The sequence below is a fragment of the Cervus canadensis genome, chromosome 21, assembly GCF_019320065.1.
Source record: "Cervus canadensis isolate Bull #8, Minnesota chromosome 21, ASM1932006v1, whole genome shotgun sequence".
NCBI lineage: Eukaryota > Metazoa > Chordata > Mammalia > Artiodactyla > Cervidae > Cervus > Cervus canadensis.
The window spans coordinates 7,154,818-7,166,533 of record NC_057406.1 but is presented as its reverse complement, the minus strand read 5'-3'; the positions used below and the strand labels follow the sequence as shown (position 1 = coordinate 7,166,533).

The window sequence follows — 11,716 nt, the reverse complement described above, 5'->3', positions numbered from 1 at the left end:
CTGCCTGTCTGTCTGGGTCCCAGGGGTAGGGGCTGGGGGAGGACACCCCAAACAGCTCTTGTTTGGGGTTCAGTGGCCCACCCTCCTGGACTGCATCACAACTCCTATGTGACCTGGGCCAAGTCCCTGCCACATGCGTCGTTCTCATCTGCCAAGTGGGAGGCCAGAACAGTGTCTGTGACTGGGCCAATTAGCCACTCGGACTTCATATCACGCTCCACAGGGTTTAATGTCCATGAGATAAAGTTCTCACGAATGTGCACAGTCCCCACTGCTCTGCACCCCACAGAGGGTAGGCAGGCAGGCAGGGCAGGCTCTATCTCGTACCAACACTCGCACACTCGTCCCGCGTAGACAGAAACCTATTCTGCCAAGAATCCGGGCAGCAGCTGCAGCCAGGGCCATCGGATCAGGCTGGAGGACGGAAGCCAGGCCCACCAGGAGCTGACCGGCTGCGGGTGGCCATCCACACAGACCCCGGGCCCACAGAGCTGGGCCTTCAGTAGGTAACACGAGGCAGGGGTCCTGGGCCAGAGGAGGTGCCTCGGCACCCCCCAACGCCAGGGCCAGGGGCTCTCTCAGGCGTGGGCAGAGCTCCCTGGAAGTTCTAAGGGGCAGGTGTGGGCCCTGGTCATGCCTCGTGGGCTGTCTCTGGGAAAAAGAGCTCGCGGCATCGTTGTACCGTGTCCTGCGGTGACACCACGCTGTGGCCGACTGTCCGGGGGTCGGTGTAGATCTCAAAGTCGTTCCCGCCCTGCACGTGGAGGAAGGGCAGTGAAGGCAGGTGTACACACGTGGTGCTTGGAGGAGGTTCCCAGGTTTGGGGCCCAACGCCCACCCTGGCCTGGGGTCCCCTCCCCACACTGGCTCCTACCCAGCTGCTCCTCCGGCCCTCCTCAGAACTGCCGGGAGGCCCACCTTCTTCACTACATCGGCCCTGACTTGCTGTGTGACGTGGGGCAAGTGTCCGACCAGCTCTGGGTCCCAGCCTTCCAATCTGTATAATGGGGCTGCTGAACACCGACTACTTTCTGGGAGTTTTCCAAGAGGTCTGTCCCATCATCCCCATGTCGTGGCCCTGATCTGGGCGGGTAGGAGGACCTGGGCCGAGCCTGAGGCACACTTACAGGGCTGGTCTCGTTCCCAAAGAAATGGATGGTGTCGAAGCAGTCCTGGTCCAGGCTGTCCAGGCAGTAGCGCTTGTCCCAGCCCTCGGGGAAGACGTCAAAGCTGATCATGCCTCCTGCAGGGTGTGGGGGGAGGGGCGGGTAGACAAGTAAGCAGAGAGGCAGAGGCGGCTCATGGGGCCTTGGGCAAGGCCCTTCATTCATTCGTTCATTCATTTCAACAACGCCTAAGTGCCTACTGAGCACCAGGCGCAGGGCATGGACAGGCTCAGGATCCTCACAGGGTTACAATCCAGGTGGGAGGAGGGGTGGGAAGTGACCAGACCACCTCTCAGCTCGTGTAAGTCAATGGCAGGGGCCGGGGGTGGAGGGGTAGGGAAGCTCCCCAGCTGGTGTGGTCTGGGGACAGCTCTCCAAGAAGGGGACACCGAGCTGAGACCTCAGCCAGAGTGGCAGCTGCCCGGGAGCCATACAATCCTCAGGGCAGAGAAGGGGCGTGCAGGGCCTGGGGTGCAGGGGGCGGGTTTCATTAGGAGACAAAAGGAGCCTTGGAAGGGCCCTAAGCAGGGGTGTGGCAGGGGCTGTACGTCCGTAAGGCTCCCTCTGGCCACTGTAGGGGGAGGTGGCGGTGAGGGTTCCCTGGGTTTAGGGGAAGCTTTGGGGGCTGGGGTCCCTGCCTGTGTGGGCTCAGCCTACCCTTGCTGCACCCGGGGGACTGGGAAGGGTTTCTGAAGCTGCTCGGGGTACAGCCTGGCCTTGGCAGTGAGGCCCTGGGTGGGCTTGCGTGGCAGATCTCTCAGGGCCTCCATGGGGTGGACGTACCACGAGAGAATCTCAGTCCTTTGCCGGCAAACTCGGTTTTCAGGGCTTCCACGAACTTCTCCCGGATCTTCTCCTTCTGTAGAAGAGGAGGGAGCAGAGTGAGGCTCAGGGGGCCGTGTGTGCTGGGCCCTGGGCTGGGCAGACAGTGCCTGTGAGCTCACTGAGTCTGCCAGGTGGAGGTCATGACCCCCACTTTACAGATGAGGAAACTGAGGCTCAGAGAGGGCCGATGCCTTGTTCAGGGCCACCCAGCCTCAGCGGCAGGGCCAGAAGTCCTGAAAATAAATTCAGGGCCAGGTGTGCTAGCGGAATTCAGGCAGGATATCCTGAAGGAGGTCTTGGAGCAGAGACAAGGAGGAAGGCTGAGGGGATGGGACAGTCTGAGTGCTGAGTCACAGTGTCCACCTCAGGGCGGAGCTCAGCCCTGTCAGCTCTGCCCAGCCCAGCCATGGCTCAGAGTGTGAAGAGCCAAGAGCATGCAGAGACCTGTGAGTAAGTGGCACTGGTGGTTGCTAAATCGTGTCCGACTCTTTGTGACCCTATGGGCTGTAGCCCGCCAGGCTCCTCTGTCCATGGGATCCTCCAGGCAAGAATACTGGAGTGGGTTGCCATTCCCTTCTCCAGGGGATCTTCCTGACCCAGGGATCGAACCAAGGTGTCCCGCACTGTAGGCAGATTCTTTACCGACTTAGCCATGTGGGAAGTGGCAGCGGGCAAAGAAGTCAGCAGGAGGCGGGGACAATCCCAGCACCCACCACGCAGCAATGTGCCTTCACTGAGCACCTCCCACGTGCTCCCGGCCCCAGGGGACACAGTGGTGCCCAGGAGTCCCCGGCCCCTACCACTCTGGGCAGGACCTTGGAAGTCTGCAGCATATCTACGACCACCAAGAAGGGGACATTCACTCACCAGCCCAGGGATTCCCCAGCCTGGCCTTGCTGGGGCTACAGAGGGGAACAGCCACAGTGGGCCTGGAGGGGAGCACCTTAGCTGCTGAGCTGATGGGGGCCATGGCCGTGGGAGCGGACAATAGGCTCGCTGTGGCCAAGGCACCGAGGCGGGCAGTCCCCATCTGGCCACCTCGAGAGCTCGGCAGGATGATCAGTTCACAAAGGGCCTGGAAGCCAGGCTAGGGAGCTTGGACACATCCCAGGGAACCAAGAGCTGCTGAGGATTTCAGAGCATGGGGGTTAAGGTGCCCAGGTCTGCACTGTAGGCAGTCAGTGATGGGTGGGATTAGAAAGGGGGGACAGGCAGGCGGCAGCCAGTGGTTTGGAGCCTGAAAATGTGGTTCAGGGAGCACATGAGACACAAAGGCAGGCTGCCCAGGTCCCAGGCCCAGCTGCTGTGCCTCCTGGCCGTGACTCTGAGTCGATTTCCTGGGCTTAAGGATGAGAGGTGTATTGAATGAACCCTGACAGCCTCTCATGGGAGCAGAGATGAGGGTATAACCTTCCCAGAAAGCCTTGGCTTCCCAGGGAGGCCAGCCCCTATCAGAGGCCACTCTGTGGCTCCAGTGTTAGAGCTAAGGGTGCCCCAAGCCCAGAATAAATGGTCCAGGGCAGCTGCACTGTCTGTCTCCAGAGAACCAGGCTGGCCACCGGACAGCTCCACGTGCCAAGTCCAGCCTTGGCAGAGACCAGCACTCTGTCCTCAGGCTGGCTCACGTGCTCTCTGGCCTCAATGTCCTCAGCTAAGGAGGCAGACTACCTGTCCTCAGGGTCTGAGGGGCTGAAGGAAGGTAAAACTTTGGTATTAGATCTGTGTTGGTGAAGGGCACACAGATCAGAAGGTTCATGTCCCTCTCCAGTATCAGAAGAGGGCAGAACCAGACCCAAAATACAAGAGAAGACCCTGGGGGCTGTGGGAAGAGTCACTGTGTTCCATCTCATGAGATGGGAACTGTGATCATCCCCACTTTATAGGTGAGAAAACAGAGGCATGCAGCAGAGAAGCCACTTTTCCAGGTTGCTGGGCGAGTAGGACGTGGAGCTGGGATGGGAAACCTGGGTGGCCCGAGAAAGGGCCACCTCTCAATATGTGTGTGGGAGGAGGTTCTTGGCCAGAGGTAGGTCAATCACCCACTCCAACAAGGAAGTCTCCATGCCCGCAGGCACTGCCTGTGGGCCTTGGGGCCCAGGGCAGAAATGGGGATGAGCTGGATAAGCTGGGAGTTGTCACCAAGTCCCACCCAGTCTCTGGGAAACATCAGAAGGAAGCGACCAGAAGCCCAAGTTCAAATCTTTAGGCTGCAACTCATTCCCTACATAACCTTGGGCAAGTCACTTCCTCTCTCTGAGCCTCAATTTCTTCATTCATAAAATGGGGATAACACCATCTATTTCATTCAAAAAGTATGTCTCAAGCACTTTTGTCAGGCATATGCTGGGCCCATGGATCTAGCAGCCAACAGCCACAGGAATCCCAGCCCTTAAGGAGCTTACAGCTTTAGTGAAGGAGACAGATAATCAAGATTTAAAAATAGGTGATTCACTGGATTAGTGGGTGGTGAAGGCTGCTTGGGAAGAAGGAAAACTTTGAAGAGGAGGAAGTACAAGGGGGTGCTGAGTTAAGTGTCATGCTTAGGGAAGGTGACACAGAGGTGACACTCTGTGATGTGATGGAGGTGAGAAGACACAGCCCGGAAGTAGGAGATAGTCTGCTGTCTCTAGAATTAGCAGGGAGGACATGGCTGCGGCAGAGACAGCAAAGGGGAGAGCAGAAGGGCAGGTCAGGGCACTTCCCTGGCGATCCAGTGGCTGACAATGCACCTTGCAATGCAGGGGACGTGGGTGCCACCCCCGGTCAGGGAACTAGATCCCACATGTTGCGAGTAAGACCCGAGGCAGCCAATAAATATAGTTGAAAAAGGGCAGCCAGTGGGAAGGTCAGAGATGGGCTGATATGAAAAGGCCTGGGGGACAGCCCCCATCCCTGAGAGCTGAGGGCAGGGAGTGATGAGCAAAATCCAAGTCAAGGTCAGCAGGGGCAGTGCACCCAAAGGTGACAGGGATCTTGGTGTGTTCCAGAGACAGACGCACAGGGAGAAGGTGTCTGAGCCAGGCAGACCCCTCAGGGCTCCAGAGACCACGGGAGGTTGGCCAGCGGGCCCATGGAAGGACTGTGCCAGCGGGCCCATGGAAGGACTGTTAAGCAGAGCAGCCAGATGTGCTTCAGAAGGTTCTCAGCGGCGCTGCTGGAGAACAGATGGGCAGGGGGCAGAGGCACACACACAGGGGTGAAGGGATTTTTTTTGAGACCAACTCGGGAGGTTGAAACCCCAGGAATTACTGTTGGTCTCTATGGGGGTGGGAAGATGGAAGAGATGCCCCAGGTGTTGCCTCAGGTGAGTAGCTGGTGGTGCTGGTCGCCAAGGGCGGTCACCAAGCCAGCAGTGCTAGGAAGACACAGAAGTGCCAACAACAGTGGCACAGAGCAGGTGTCCAAAAGGGTACCGGTCGAATCAGAACAGCCTGCCACCACCGATCCTTTTCACGGAAGAGAAAATAAAGGCTCAGAGAGGTCGAGTGACTGAGGTCCTAGAGACTAAGGCTGACAGTGGGTGGTGGCACCTTGTCCAGTTCGGAGAACTCGATTCGCTCCTCCAGGGTGCAACTCCGGCCGATGGGTGAGATGTTCAGCATGCCGTTCCGGAACTCGATGAAGGTCCCACTGGGGGCGAGGGGGCGGGTGGAGGGGCGGGGAGGGGGAGCCAGAGAGAAGGAGAAGGACCCTGAATTCAAATCCAGTCCCACTGGGACTTCACGGGGGACACGCATCCACCCCTGGACAAGTCAGGGCCCGTCTGCGGGACCCTGTGCCTACCACCCTCCCGCCGGGGGAGTGCCCAGGAGGGGCGGGCTCTCACCGCTTCTTGGGCAGTCTAAGGAGGGCCATGTAGCGGAGGCAGAAGTTGATCAAGTCCTGCAGGAGCTCTTCCCCCAGGTGGTTCTGGATGGTCTGGGCAAGGGACACAGGGCTCTGAGGGTGGTGGGCATGGGGCCCCTCCCCCCATGATAGAAGGCACCCAGGGACTGTTCCACTGTGGAAAAGTGTCCCAAGACCCAGGGGGAGAGGCAGGGGGACTGACCTGCTTGGAGAGCAGCCGTCCATGCTTATACTGCACCGTCCCGTTCTCAGCAAACACATAATCAAACTTCTCGATAACTTCAGGTCCACGTAGAGGCCAGGGGGAAAGAGAGAGTGTGAGACCAGAAACCCAGAGCCAAGGAGAGAGGTGAAACCCACACTCCTTGGTTTGGCATTCAAAGCACCCTTGTCCCATCCCCAACCTGCTTTTCCAGCCTCCTCGCCTTCGCAACTTGGTTTTTTTCCAAACATGCACACAAGCCCAGCACACCCCTGGGCCTTCCCTCCTGCAGCTCCTTCTGCCTGGGATGCCCTCCCCCTTCACTTCTCCAAGATCCAGTTTCCTCCTCTGGAAGTCCCCCAGGACTTCCTGGCAGAGGACATCATTTCTGCCCTGCGTTCCCATAGGCCCTTGGTACAGGAACTTTTGTTTTACAACTTCCATCACTGTGCCATCGAGGCTGGCTGCACGGGGGCAGTTTTTGACTCTGACTGCCACCAAGAAGTGGCTGAACCACAGTCAGGAGGCTGCTGCGGGGCCAGGTAAGGGGGAGAGCACCTGGATGATGGTGGGGTGACAGAGACGTGGATACAGGAGACCTGGACACGGGGAGACATTTTTGGACTTGCTGATAAAATAGACAAGGGGTTGGGGAAAAGGGGCTTCCCTGATGGCTCAGATAGTAAAGAATTCACCTGCAATGCAGCAGACCCAGGTTCAATACCTGGGTCGGGAAGATGCCCTGAAGAAGGAAATGGCAACCTACTCCAGTATGCTCGCCTAGAGAATTCCATGGACAGAGGAGCCAGGCAGGCTACAGTCCATGGGGTCATAAAGAGTCGGACACAACTGAGCAACTAACACTTTCACCCTTGGGGAAAAGTCGAGGAAGTCTCTAAGTCCACAGAACTGCCAGGATGACTTTAGAATCCTCCTCTGTTAAACGAGATAATCATACCCACCCTAAAGCATAGTTATGAGGATTAAATGAAAGGAAGTTAATACAAGGTCATTTTCAACCTGTGGTAGCTGTTATTGATTAGGCCCATTTTAAAGACGAGGAAATAAAAACTCAGCAGGGAGAACTGAGAAAGGAAACTATGTAAGGGCTGGATTCTGTCTGCTTTGTTCCCTGCTGTTTCTCCAAAGTCAGCACAGTGCCTGGCATATAGTCAGCACAGTGCCTGGCATATAGTAAGTGTTGAGGTGTTCGTCACTCAGTTGTGTCCGACTTTTTGTGACCCCATGGACTGTAGCCTACCAGGATCCTCTGTCCATGGAATTCTCCAGGCAAGAATACCATTCCCTTCCCCAGGGGATCTTCCTGACCCAGGGACTGAACCCAGGTCTCCCACATTGCGGGCAGATTCTTCATCTTCTGAGCCACCAGGGAGGCCTGGCACATAGTAGGTGTTCAGCAAATGTTTGTTAAATCCCCGGAGCAAACACCTGCCTGTTCACTCTGCTTCCTTTGCCCCGAAGAAGCAGGACTGGGTCTTTGAAGGCGCATTGCTCCAGGGGTCTCCCAAACTCCCCACACCCTCCACCCCCACCACCCAACTGTGGAATTGGTTCTGGCCTCTCCTCTTACCTTCATCCCCCTCTCCCAGCTGCTCGGCAATTTTCGAGTAGTCAGAGCCGCCCACCACACCGATTTGTACCCTACTTCGCAACTTTTGCAGGAAGGCAGCCACCTCTGGGTCAATTTTCTGCAGGGGGCAGGGAAGCACAGGTTTCATTGGCACGTCTGGGCCCTCCACCCAGCCCTCACTCAGGGCTTAGAGTCCTGGGAGCCCATGTTCCACCCAGATCTGGGGCCAGTCAGGGTTCAGAACCCAGATCTCCAAATTAGAAGCACTTGGGTTCAAACTTTGGTTCAAGTTCCTCAATATCAGGATGACCTGAGCAAATGGCTTTGCCTTTGCCTTAGTTGTCCCATCTATAAAATGGGGATCACAGTAGAACCTGGAGAGGGTCACTGTTGAGGATTAAATGAGACAGTGCTTGGAAAAACAACTAGCAACTGGGGCTACCCTGGTGGCTCAGGGGCAGAGGATCTGCCTGTCAATGTAGGGGATGGAGGTTCGTTCCCTGGTCCGGGAATATCCTATAGTCCGTGGAGCAACTAAGCCAGTGAGCCAAAACTACTGAGCCTGTGCTCTAAGGCCAGGGATCTGCAACTACTGAAGCCCGAGAGCATGTGTTCACAACAAGAGAAGGCCCCGCAATGAGAAGCCCAAGCACCTGCAAGGAAGAGTAGACCCCGCTCTCTGCAACCAGAGAAAGCCCTCACTCACAGAAAGGAAGACCCAGCACAGTGAAAATAAAAAAATAAATAAATAAAACAAAACAAAAACAACTAGCGACTAATCACTTGAAAAAATGTCCCTCCAAGGAAACGTAAACTAATAAGTTTCAGTCCTTGTTACTCAAAGCTGACACTATCTAGGATGGACATAGGAGAAACGCACTCAGATGTTGCTGGTCAGAGTGTAAACTGGTATAGCCACTTGGAGGGTAATCTGGCAAGATCTAGTAAAACTTTACATGCCAGGACTCTGTCACCCAGAATTGCCCAGGTGTATATGTTCACTGGGATGGTTTATAACAGTGAAAAACTGCAAATAACCTAATCAATTGGAGAATGGCACACAGCTGCTCTGAAATTCTATACTGTGCTTGCACAGAATAAGGCACGATTGTGTTTCCAACATGAGAGAGCGCCAAAACACGCTGTTAATAGTTAAAAGCAAGTTGTAGGAACTTCCCTGGTGGTCCAGGGGGTAAGACACCGAGCTCCCAATGCAGGCGGCCCAGGTTTGATTCCGGGTTCAGGGAACCAGATCCTGTATGCTGCAGTGAAGATCGAAGATTCCATGTGCCGCAACTAAGACCTGGTGCAGCCAAATTAATTATTTAAAAAAATTATGATATCGACTATTTTTTTTTAAAAAAGCAAATTGCAGAAGGGCACACACAGTATGATACCAGTTGCTAAAAACAAACACACACACACACAAACTCACGACTTTGGGGATGGGGCTGGGCCACAGTCCTGACTAGTCAGAAGGGACTTTACCCTTCTCGGTTACATTTTCATACTTTACAAGAGAATGTGTTTGTGAATATGCGTACAATTAAAAATTAACTTAAAATGTACTATGGACAGATCTAAGTGGATGGACAGCATTGACACTCTAGTCTTGTTTAGGCCTGGGGGCCGTGGGAAGGCAAGGTGGCCAGATTGCTTCCTGTGCCCCCAGCGCCCTCATTCAGGGGAGGGGATGCTAAGACCAGGGTTCCTATAAGCCCCTGCCTTGCCACCCAGACCTAGTGGCTCCTGCTCTAGGAGATCCCTCAATAGGTCCTGGTGGACCTAGACTGGAGGGCAAGAAAGAGGCCTGCTTATCCATGCACCCAGCTGGGGTGGGGGTGGGGTCTCATCCTGAGTTAGATCCAAAGGGAGAAAAACTAGGTGTGGAGCAGAGGTTGGAGCATCAACCCGGAGAGATGCTTTTAGAAAGAAAACCGCACTCCCACCCACCCTGTACCACAACATCCCCAGGGAGACCAGACCAGCCCCCAACCCCTCACCTCCTGGAGGAAGAAGCCCCCAAACTCAGCCTGAATGGTACAGAGCCCTCCCTCCTTGGAAGAGGAGGAGAATGGAGGTGGGAAAGAAAGGGAAGGGGCTTGAGAAGCTAAATGCAGGCCAGCCTGATTTTGCAAAGGGATGGCTCCGAGACCCCGCCTTGCGCCCACCGATCGGGACTCTTAACGCTTAGGTGCACTGCCCTGTATGGAAACCCAAGGTTCAGACGCCAGCTCTGGGCTACTGGTGTGACCTAGGGCTGAACTGGGGTGGGAACCAAGGCTAGGGAGACGGGGGCGGGGCGGGGGGGGGGTGTCCCGGGGCAGACCTGGCGGGGGAGGAGGTTAGGCCCCTGCTCGCAGCTTATTCCCTCCGGAATCCGACCCATCCCCCTCGCACCCATGCAGAGAACGTGGGCGCGGATGCTCGGGGGCGGGGAGGGGGGGAGCTGTGACGTGGGGAATCAGGAGGGCCCATTCCCAGCGGGCAGCCCTGGGGTGTCAGGGGCCGGGTGTTGCGGCAGCCCACGCACGGTCCCGGGTTGTCTGGGATCACGCCGCTGCAAGTCACTCATTCGGCATCTGCGTGTCCGCGTTACACCCGCGACGGGAGCTTCTGAACAAGTGGGGTCCTACCTGGCGAGCCGGCGTGAGGGTCCCGTCCACGTCAAACAGGCAGAGGACGCGCTCCTTCCTGCGGGCGCCCTCAGCGGTGACGGCCATGGTTGCAGTTCCCGGAGCCCAGCTGAGACGAAGGCTGGGGCCGCAGGAGCCGCTCGGGATAGAGGACAGACGGGGCGGGGCCTAAAGGGCGGGGCCTAAGGGACGGAGCCAGCGGGCAGGTCTGAGAGCGCCAAACTGGGAAGGGGCGTGATCGGGGAGTGGCCCCGGCGAGGGGGCGTGGCCCGGATGCGGCCGACACCGGGCCTGCGCTGATTTGGGACGAGAATTCTGATGGCACAGATGGAGAAGGGCCATGGCATCGGGAGGAACAAAGCCTCGCAGGTTCCCTCAGTTCAGTTAATTCAGTCGCTCTGTCGTATCCGACTCTTTGCGGACCCCACGGACTGCAGCGCAGACCGGCTTCCCTCGGATTTTACCAAGCCGAACCGGAGGCGGGCCTGGGCCTCGGCCCGGAAGTGAGGGATGGAACCCGGAAGGGAGGGGCGGGGCCAGCGTTGGCCCTTGGTGGGATGGTTCCGATGGTAAGTGGGGGCGGGACGGGGCGGGGCCTCGAGCCCGCAGTGCAGACTCCGCGGGCGAGGGCGGGGCTAAGCGCCCCGCCCCCTCCTTCGAGGACTACCCCTGCCCAGCCCCGCTCCGCCCAGGCCGCCATTCACCCCAGGGCGATCAGTGCCTCTGGGGTTCACCCGCTCCCTCCTAATGCCTTTAACCTACAGATCTCCAGCTTTAAGAAATCTGATGAAAAAAAAAAAAAAGAAATCTGATGGCCTTTGCTCAAGGCTCTGGACTTTGCCAAATGACCTTCCCTGACCCTTACTTCTCCAGCTGTCATTCTGTCCACCCCATGAAAGTGAAACTGAAAAGTGAAGTCGCTCAGTCGTGTCTGACTCTTTTTCGGCTCCATGGACTGTAGCCCACCAGGCTCCTCAGTCCATGTAATTCTCCAGGCAAGAGTACTGGAGTGAGTTGCCATTTTCTTCTCCAGGGGATCTTCCTGACCCAGAGATTGAACCCGGGTCTCCCTGCATTGCAGGCAGAAGCTTTACCGTCTGAGCCACAGGGTAGTAAGGTCCCATGAAGTGAAGTGAAGTGAAATCGCTCAGTCGTGTCTGACTCTTTGCTACCCGATGGACTGTGGCCTACGAGATTCCTCCATCCATGGAAATTTTCCAGGCAAGAATACTGGAGTGGGTTGCCATTTCCTTCTCCAGGGGATCTTCCCGACCCAGGGATTAAACCTGGGTCTCTTGCATTGCAAACAGATGCTTTTATCATCTGAGCCATCAGGGAATCCCGTCCACCCCATAAGGCATAGCTAATGGTTTACTTTCTTTAAGAAACCTTTATGGCAACTTCCCTGGCTGTCCAGAGGTTAAGACTTCGGGCTTTCACTGCAGGGAGC

The 11,716-nt window shown here is 56.6% G+C and overlaps 1 protein-coding gene across 1 annotated transcript; it reads right to left on the bottom strand.

Annotated features, from left to right (window-relative positions):
• Positions 1–210: 210 nt before the first annotated feature.
• Positions 211–10,752, bottom strand: PMM1 (phosphomannomutase 1). Its single transcript, XM_043440773.1, has 8 exons — positions 10,267–10,752; positions 7,631–7,748; positions 6,040–6,116; positions 5,818–5,909; positions 5,522–5,621; positions 1,950–2,025; positions 1,128–1,243; positions 211–754 (listed from the first exon to the last, which is right to left on the bottom strand). Exons 1-8 carry the CDS (start codon positions 10,351–10,353, stop codon positions 632–634), a joined length of 789 nt encoding a protein of 262 aa, XP_043296708.1. The 5' UTR covers positions 10,354–10,752; the 3' UTR covers positions 211–631.
• Between the last annotated feature and the right edge of the window lie 964 nt (positions 10,753–11,716).